At 29.9% G+C, this 10071-nt stretch overlaps 1 protein-coding gene across 1 annotated transcript; it reads right to left on the bottom strand.

Moving 5' to 3' along the window:
* Positions 1-1856: 1856 nt before the first annotated feature.
* LOC25497040 (cinnamoyl-CoA reductase-like SNL6) lies at positions 1857-8677 on the bottom strand. Its single transcript, XM_013596012.3, has 5 exons — positions 8164-8677; positions 4449-4618; positions 3182-3379; positions 2760-2913; positions 1857-2339 (listed from the first exon to the last, which is right to left on the bottom strand). The coding sequence occupies exons 1-5, from the start codon at positions 8420-8422 to the stop codon at positions 2044-2046; spliced, it is 1077 nt and encodes a 358-aa protein (XP_013451466.1). The 5' UTR covers positions 8423-8677; the 3' UTR covers positions 1857-2043.
* Between the last annotated feature and the right edge of the window lie 1394 nt (positions 8678-10071).

Consider the following 10071-nt stretch of genomic DNA (forward strand, 5'->3'; position numbering starts at 1 on the left):
CTTGTTGAACTTTCATATATATAGAATAAAAACGAAAAAGAAAAAAATTAATCAAACTAACTAACAAACCTAAACAAAGAAAGAAACTCAACGTGTATCTAATCTAGAAAGACCAGCAGGGTCGGAAAATGCAGAGGTATGAAAAACTCGACGACATCCCTCAAATGCTTTCTCCAAACTATCTTTGCAATTATTATTTCCAAATTATTTCTCATCTCTCCATGTCTTTCCATTTCCTCTGCATTAAAAATTATAATAAACTATATCATTCATATATGATATTAGTTTCATAATGAGCGACTCAATTTGATTATGCATTATTCACATTACATACTTTGACCATATTTTTTAATAATATATAAAGACATAAAAACATATAAGATGTTGATAAATCTGTCTCGTTGAATATTTTTAAAATATCAAATTTTTATAATAAACAATTAAAAACATTAAAAGTGAGATATGTGAAATAATCAAATAGATTACTCATTATAGAATAAAGGGAGTATCTACCTCCAGACTCACATTAATGTTTCACCTATCTCTTGACTTAAAAAAAAAGTTGCATTCTATTGCGATCCCGTAGAAAAACAAGCTTTCCAAATTAAGACAAGCAATTTTCGCCAAACTCAAACAAGTAGGATACATAGCAATGTGGTTTTTTTTTTTTTGTTTTGAGGATATAGCAATGTGGACTTGAAATGTGCTAAAATTAAACTTATGAAAACCCTTTTTCATTGAAAATTGTTGTTTACATTTTGCATAAAATTAAAAAACATCATGAAATGACAAATTTAATCCCAATTTTTATTGGCAGTTAGAACCCGTCGATAGTTAACTGCCGATGAACTTATTCTAGTATTTTCGTGATGTTTTCTAGAATCCTTTGATGTGGGAACATCATTTTTCTTTTTCATTATAATGCCATTTGATTTAACCATGTAACCTATAATGTGGACATTATTTTCTCATTTGTGGTCAATCACAAACTACTTAAGCATCAAACAAGCATAAACATATAATGTCATTTGATTATGTGGACAGTATTTTCTCATTTGTGGTCCATCACGAACTAGATGATTTTCTTTACCTAATGGAAGTCTACGAGAGTATTCTTTTCCTTCCCAAGTTGGTAGACTTTTGACATATAATATATAGTTGACAATCGAAATGAAGTCACTTATTGAGAACAAAAACAATCTCCTCCCACACATTGTTGATTTTTATGGCTTGCAATGACCTCCATGCTATGTCCAACTATGTGAATGTACTTATATCGGCTTTTGTTAAGGACTGTTTCACTATGTTGAAATGTATTTACTTCAATTCAGATTGTTGGATGGTTTCTTTAAAAACATATGCAACACTTTTTACTTGATTTGGCTCTCTTGTGTTTGGATTGTTTGGCGTGACAGAAATGCTAGAATTTTTAAACATCAAGAGGACTTTATTCATCACCTTTTAGACAAAATTAAGTTGCAATCTTATTGGTGGATGAAGGCAACTCATCCTAATTTTGCTTTTAATTATTACATGTGGTGGCTTAATCCCCTCTTGTGTTTGGGGAGTTGTTCTTTAGTTTCAATTGTGTTACGGTATATTTCTGCTGCTTGTTCACGCAACGTTTCCCCCTGTTCTTCCTTTGTTTTTCGTTGTATCAACTGTTAAATTTTCCTTAGTTCTCTTCGGACACTTCTTGTGCCAGGGAGACTAAGTTTATTGGTTATTATATTCCATTTTAACTTCTTAAAAAAAAAAAAGATCAAACCGAGGAGCTTCAAATCAGTTTTAACTAAAGTTTGTTAATTGTTTGAGTTCAACCACTTGGTTAAACTATTTACTACGCACACATTAAGTTAATTTTTTATAACAAAATTGAATAAAGATATAAAGAAAATTGGATGATAAATAAATACAAGCCTTACTAAACAAACTACATATTACCCATGTGAGACACCACATCATAGACCCCTAAAAAGCATATCAACTCCTAAGAGAAAGAAATGCCAAATCTTAGGACATAAGGCATGCCATGATTTTCATCTAATTCTCACTAGAGCACCTAATTGGCCTAGACATGAGTCTGCATAACTTGTTATTCGATAGTTCATATCTTTGCAAAGAAATGTTTGATGCATCTCCACATATCTTTTCTTTAGGCATTCCAATATCCTTTGCTAGCTTCTCTGCTTCACTTTGAGCATCAATTACATTATCAAAGCAAATGTATCTACCATAAGCATTTTCATTCATTTCCTTGAACACACATGCATGAGCTTCAGCCACTTTCTTTACATCAACTGTTGCTAGCAAACCATTAGAATACATTTTTTGTGCTCCTGCATTTGAATTTTTAATTGTTAGGTTCTTCTACTAGTAAAGATCCAATGCAAACTTTCATCTAGATTTTACAACTATACACTAATTTTTTTTGAAGAAGCTAAATTAACCCACCTAACTTGGCACCAGAGAGAATCGAACTTAAAACCTTGAGGATGAGCATACTCCCAAGTCCCAGGCCAATACCACTAGGTCAACCCAAGTGGGTTACGGTACACTAATTTACTAATAGTTTGTATCATTTTTTTTTTACTAATAATGTAAATGTTTCACACATATATTCAATATTATATTTAATAATCCTAATAAACAAATTTTAAGAAGTAATTTATTTTAAGTTGTAACAAGATGATAAAGTATGATGTAAACAAAACATTTTTGGTACAAGAAATTGGACAATGACTTTGGTTACATAATACCTTTGAGGTAAGCAATTGTTGCTGTTGGGTTCCTATGACAAAATTCAGGACCTGTGATAAGTGCTGGACAAATGGTAGTGAGTTTTAAACCTCTTTCATTGGCTATTCTCCAAGCAGCCTTCTCTGCCCTCATCTTGCCTAATGCATACCATAGCTGCCATAAAATTAAAAGCAATATTTTAAAAATCGGATCCATTATCGAATTGATGAGACCTTCAAATCATGCTTTAATTGGTTCAATCGGTTTAATTATGGTTGAATCAGATGACAAATAAGGTATAAAGGAATCAAACCAATATATGAATTGGTCGATTTCCAACTCAACCAGTTGAACTGATCGGTTCAGTCTAGTTTTAAAGAAGAAATGTTCTAAAGAAGAAAAGAAAATAAATAGATGAGGTGCTAATGTCGAGGAAATTTACCTTTTTGTCTATGCAAAGTGATTCACTGCTCCAAGAGCCATGGTTAATAATTGGAGTAGTAAGGTCTGAATTCACATTGTCTTGCCAAATACAAGCAGCTAGTGATGATGTGAACACACATCTTTTAATTGAAGGTGTTCTTGCACATGCTTCCATCACATTCTCAGTTACATTGACTTCAATCTCAGCCATTGATTTCTATATATTATACACAAATAATTGCTTATTAGATATATATACTTATACATAGTAACACTTTCTTGTACCCAAAAAATAACATAGTAACACTTTCTATTGTAGATATTCTCACAATAATTACACCAAGTTAAAGTTAACATGCTAGCTGTAAAGGTATGATATGTCAAAAGTTTAAAGTTGCAAGGAATCAATTATTTTCAAGAGAAGATTTTTAAACCTTATTATATTTGAAGTACTACACAATATATAACAAATAATTAAACTCTTATTAAATTTGGGTTGGTTTCTAGTCATTTAACATTGTCACTTTTAAGATAGTGTTAGAGTTGTTCTAAATCTATTGAACTACATCTAGTGGCCAAAGTCTACAAGACTATAACCACTTTCTTACTACATCAAATTCTTGTCTCCCAATACAAAAAGTGCCATTCATGTTATGTGGTAGGGTAAAATAATTATTACAAAAAGAAATTTTTCCTCAAAGGGTCAGGTTGGTAGGGTGTACACATTGCCAAAAGGCCGTTGGACCATCTTTATAGGTGGTCCGCTATCCTATGGACTAACACTTCAAAAATATGAAATCTTTTATGATAATTGGCGTTAATATTTGAAAATAGAAGTTTGCAGTCTTCCTTATTGTAAGATTTAAGATTACAGGTATCGATTTGGCGAAACAAATAAACATCTTTAAAATCTCAACTCATTTATTTTACATTTTTTTTTGTCAAATCGACTTTGATTAAATTACCTCTTGATCATAAAAATTAAAGGAGTTGTGAACTTCTACTTCTAAGAGCCGCGCGTCAGTCGACATTAGTGTTTTTTAGTAATTTACAAATATTGATCCACTTTAGACCATATAACTCAATTTTATAGAAACGAGTCACATGGTTGAATCATTCGACTCAATCACGCGGTTTAACCAATAGACTAATAGTTTGACTAATGACCCAGTACCCTTGTCTAAATCAGCCAAATAAATCGATTTTTAAAACACTAACATAACTTGCATACAAAAGAAAAAAGAAAGTAAATAATTAACCAAACAAGCACATAGAAAGAAACTCACAGTGTATCCAGAGAGACCAGCAGGGTCGGTAAATGCAGAGGTATGAAAAATGCCACGACATCCTTCAAAAGCTTTCACCAAACTATCAACATCATTTAGCTTTGCAATTATTATTTCCAAATTATTTCTCATCTCTTCATGTCTTATTTCCCTCAATTTCTCTCTGTCTCCTACATTAATTAATTACAACCAACTGTATCATATATCAGATCAATTCGAATGCGTACACGTAAACAACAAAACATTGAAAGCAACATTTAGGCTAAAAAATAGAGCTGCATTGATGCTTTTAAATTATAGTAGTTTGTTTGGTTTTTCCAAATACAATGTTTACCCTAAACGAATAATACAATAAATTTTAATGTAGACCTAGCTAGCTTTCTACTCAATTTCCTATTTTGGTATTTTTCTAGTGGAGTACCACTATCTCAAACTCGAATATAGCATAAACGTCTTGAATTATGATTATTAACATTTAGTGTTACAAATGATGGGTATCCTACATATGATTGAGTGTCTGTAAAAATTAACTCATAATGTCTCAATTTGTTAATTTAATTTTATAATTTAAATTTTTTTGCATAAATTATTGTTTATATTTTTCTCAATATTTTGTTATTTCAATATAATGGTCATCTACAATCTTTTTTTTGGTAGGAAGCCACAATAATTCGAGTATTCACCACCCCCAAAGTATCTTCATAAGTTTTAGACTTTTAAACCGATTATGAGACTTATCTCAACTCATATTTTTAAATTGATTAATTTAAAGTTCTTCGTGCTCTTTTCAAAATTATGTTATGTGGAGATCGAACATTGATTCTCTGTCACAAACTCAACACTAAGTGATTAGTCATGTACATTGGGGGCATCTAAGGTTTATTCAAGTGGAGTAAACATATATGAAAAAAGATAAATAAGTAAAATAGACATTAAGATTTTTGAGAGGAAAATACACATCAAGTTAGAGTAAATAGTCAATTTTTCCCCTGAAATTGTAAGTTTCATCAATTACCCCCCTGAAATTAACAAAACTTCAATTACCCCCCTGAAATTTCACAACGTTAATCAATTTACCCCCTCCGTCAAATTTTTCTGTTAGTGAACATGACGTTTTGCAAATACCCCCCCTGAAGTTTTGCACTTATGTGCAAAATGCCCCCCAAATTTAAAAATTTATATTATTTTTTTCTTAAAAACAAACAATTAATAGTTAAATATTAAAGCTAACTATTAATTTTTGAGTTTGGAAAAACTACATACATATATACATCAAAATAGGGAAAAATGTGTATTTTTAAAGTGACAATAATGGTTATTTCTAATAGACAAATTATTATTTTAGAGGTTTATAAACAAATTAATAATCAGATTTAAATTTAAATTTTCTCCTTCACCATCTTAGTCTTTTAACTCTTCCAACTCCTTCAACAATTTCTTCAAACCATTTAAACTACACAACCCCCAATATTAATCCACAAATCATCCCATTATTGTCACTTTAAAAAATGCATATTTTTCCCCATTTTGGAGCCTATTTTGATGTATATATGCATATAGTTTTCCAAAATTCCAAAATTAATAGTTAGTTTTAATATTTAACTATTCATTGTTTGTTTTTAAGAAAAAATAATATAAATTTTTAAGTTTGGGGGCATTTTGCACATAAGTGCAAAACTTCAGGGGAATATTTGCAAAACGTCATGTTCACTAACAGAAAAATTTTGACGGAGGGGGTAAATTGACTAACGTTGTGAAATTTCAGGGGGGTAATTGAAGTTTTGTTAATTTCAAGAGGATAATTGATGAAACTTACAATTTCAAGGAAAAAATTGACTATTTACTCCTTCAAGTTAGTTATAGAGATTTTATATGAAAAAGAAATAAAATAAAATAAAAATCGATATAGGTGGGGTCATATCGACATGTGAGTTTCTCTTTTTTTGGAGTCAACATGTGACTATTTTTTTTATTTTTTTTTTGTGAATCACGTGAGCTTTCGTTTCATGCTGTGTTAATAAATATTTACTACACTTTCCCTAAAAAAGAAAAAAAAATTACTATACTATATAGTCTACAAAACATTACACACCCAAGATTTAAAAATAAAATAAAATGAAAACATTACGCAAAAAGTTTCTCTTGAAAAATTATCTTAATTCACCGATCATAGTTTCTCGTAGCAACACTCTTTGGGTGTTTGTGAACAAATAATAAATAAACTACAAGTAAAAAGATAGTGCATGATTAAAATAAACCATATGATCACACACGTAGAAACTATATGGATATATATATAATATAAGTCGGCTATTTTTAAGTATACATATCTCTCAAGAAAGATCCGTCAAAAAATATCTCTCAAAGAAGAGACTAATTCTTATTCAAAATTGGAGACTTGAATAATCAATATGCATGGTCGTATTCGTATATCATCATAAATAAAAAAATAATAAAAATGTGACATGCATTCTTCATATTATAATTTGGAATTTGAAATTTATACATATGTACGTACAATAAAGACCAAAAAAGTTGAGAAAAATGGCCCTACGTGTACCCTACACCACACTCACATAGTCACATATGTCACATGCTGTGCCGTATAATGTTTAGTTTATTTTTTTGACAGACCAAAATATTAAGTTGACCTTAAATAAAAATTAAATTTTATTTACTAAACAGATTTCATAAAATTATTATTTTATTTGATAAACTTCATAAATCACATTGAAGACAATGACAAAAAGAAGAAGAAAAAAGTTCAACCAAACAAAAAGAAGAAAAATTTATATAATACAAAAACAAACATTGCATAAAAGAATAATGTTTTGTATAAAATTTATATAATAATGTTTTGTATAAATTTATATAAACTCACAATGAATGAGTTTATATAAAAGTTATCAATGTTTTGTATACTTTTTAAATTTTAGTTATTTATCAATCTAAAAAAAATATATCATAAATTGTAATTTTCTTTCAAACTCTACCTTAATGTAACAAAAAGATAACATTAACAGCAAGGATAACTCACAAACATCCACATCTACATTCTATAAAGTAGTAAATAAGGAGAAAAAAAATGTCATGAGGACCACTAATTTTAATTCTAAAGTTTGACAAAATAAAACCCTACGAAGTTGTTGGAATTTGTGGTTCATCTTTTGCTGAATTTCCCTCTATTTCTATCATACCTACCCACATAAATTTACTAACATTTTAAACCATATTTCATATCAAGATAAACTAACATTGTCACTTTGCCAATTGCCACCAACTAACAATTTTGTTTTATTTTAATCATCTTGCATATGTTTCCATATTATTATTCACATTTTCTTGCTCTCACCTACCATGAAATGAAAATCATATGCTGTGAAAACTATTTTTACTCAACACCCCTCATGAATAAATTGTTTTTCATTTTTTCCGCAATTTAGCTCAGATGATAAAATATTGTAAAAATATTTAATATGTTGTGACGACTGCAATACCCTCTTCTTCACACTTAATGTGTGTAAATTTCATTGTTCGACTCTTTGAGATAATTTTTTCTTTTTCAAAGAAAAACACGTGAACTAAGAAAAACATAAAGAACAACTATAAACCTTAAACAAATAAGGACATGAATCTGGAACAAATCAAAGAACTAGTTTTTTTTCATAGATTAAGAAAAATGAAATTTTGAAGAAATTAAGAAAGAGAAACCAACCTGGGTTGTCAACAATTATTCGAACAGAATAACCTAAGACCAAAAGATGGTTGACCAAAGCAAGACCCAAATAGGAAACACCACTAGTGACACAAACCAAGGTTTTTCCAACATCTTCATCATCTAAAGAGGAAAATAGTTTGTTTTTTCTTAATCCTTCATCGTCTTTTCTCCGGTGTATGCCGGCGGCAGCCACTAGATTTCGGTGAAAAATATCAAGCTCTGATCTCTTAATTGCACATGTACGTACAACACCCATTTTTTGATGAACAAAGTTGAGAACAACGGTTTGGTATTAGATATATGATATGTAGTTAGGAATATGGAAAATAATGGTTTCCTACTATTTTTCTTGTACTTGGTTTGTGTATGGTTTGTATGGTGTTATGAAAGTTGAAAGGGAGTTATGGAAGGAATATGTTTATGAAAGTTGAAAGGGGGTTGTGGAAGGAATATATAGAAGAGTGAGTGTTGTGTTGGTGTGCACCTAAAGTTCGATATGGGTCAAGAAGTGAATTTAGCTATTCAATGTCAATTGTCAAAGTCCAGCTTGGCGGGTTATATACTATTGGGAAAAGGATAAAAGATAATGTGTGAATAGTAACTAACACAATTAAACTATGGTATAAATAAATTGAGGACGGTTGTCACATTGTTTGGAATTAAGCGTGTGAGGAGAGTCATAGGAATAATGTTGTTCCCACATTAAAGGATGTTGAGAAACACCGTTAAAATACTAAAATAACTTCATCGGTAGTTAACTGCAGATGGATACAATAACACATTGTATTGAACATATCTTGATAAATGAAATGTAAAAGTTTATTCCTCTAAAAAAAAAACTGCAGATGAATTTTTATCGGCGGTAGTTAACTGTCGAAGAAAATTAGAGTTAAATTCGTCATTTTATGGTGTTTCTTAGCTTTCACATGAGTGCAAACAACAATTTTCGAGATATAGGCAGGCTAGCTTTTTGATTTGAGTATGTATTGCTCACTTTCATCTACTTAATGTGAAATTTTAAATATCATTGTAGTTATTTTTTAACATATCGTCGTAGTTATTTTTTTTAAATGTTTTGCAATATTTGGTCACCACATTTTAGTAACTCATCTCTATATTTGCAAAATGTAGATGTTTGATTGACACTCAAATACTTCAATGACACATTAAAGAGAAAGATCTAGAGAATGATATGATATATATGATATGCTATCTGTATCAAAATAGTAGTCGTTTAAAGTTTATGTATAATTTTTAAGAAAATGATTAATTGTGTTGATTTCAATGATAAAATTAGTATTATTTACTAAAATACTCTGAGTAATTGTAGTTAGTGGAGTAGTTAAGTTAAATGAAATTTAATAAGTAAGGGTATAATGATGGAAAAAATAATAAATGCTACATCGGTATTTTAAAATGACAATTATTTTGAGACAGAAAAATGCTAAAAAAACAATTATTTTGAGACGGATGGAATAATATGGAAAGAGAGAGGAAGAGGGAGAGGGAGAGGGAGAGAGAACATTATTAAACAAGTGTATATAAGGGGTGTTCAAATATCAATGTTGTTAGTAATTCATGGGTGTTCAAATACTATACTTCAAGAGGAATCACATTCATGAGGGTCTGCCCAGAGACTTGTCCACGTGAGTTTTGTTTCTTTGCAATGTTTTAGAAATTGAGTCAAACATCAAACTAACAAGGCATTTGGATCATGTTCAACGACTTTAATCCATATAAAATGAGACAAAATTGTAGTCAAAATTGTTTTAATAAACAAATTGCAGATCATGCTAGTTCAAGATTAAACTAATTGAACTGTGGTTTTTTAAAAATATTGGTGTCTTTCTAAATAGATTTGGATTGCATGCAGTCATGCAGATAAGAATGGTTTGTTCGACAATT

Source organism: Medicago truncatula, chromosome 6 (genome assembly GCF_003473485.1).
Source record: "Medicago truncatula cultivar Jemalong A17 chromosome 6, MtrunA17r5.0-ANR, whole genome shotgun sequence".
Lineage (NCBI taxonomy): Eukaryota > Viridiplantae > Streptophyta > Magnoliopsida > Fabales > Fabaceae > Medicago > Medicago truncatula.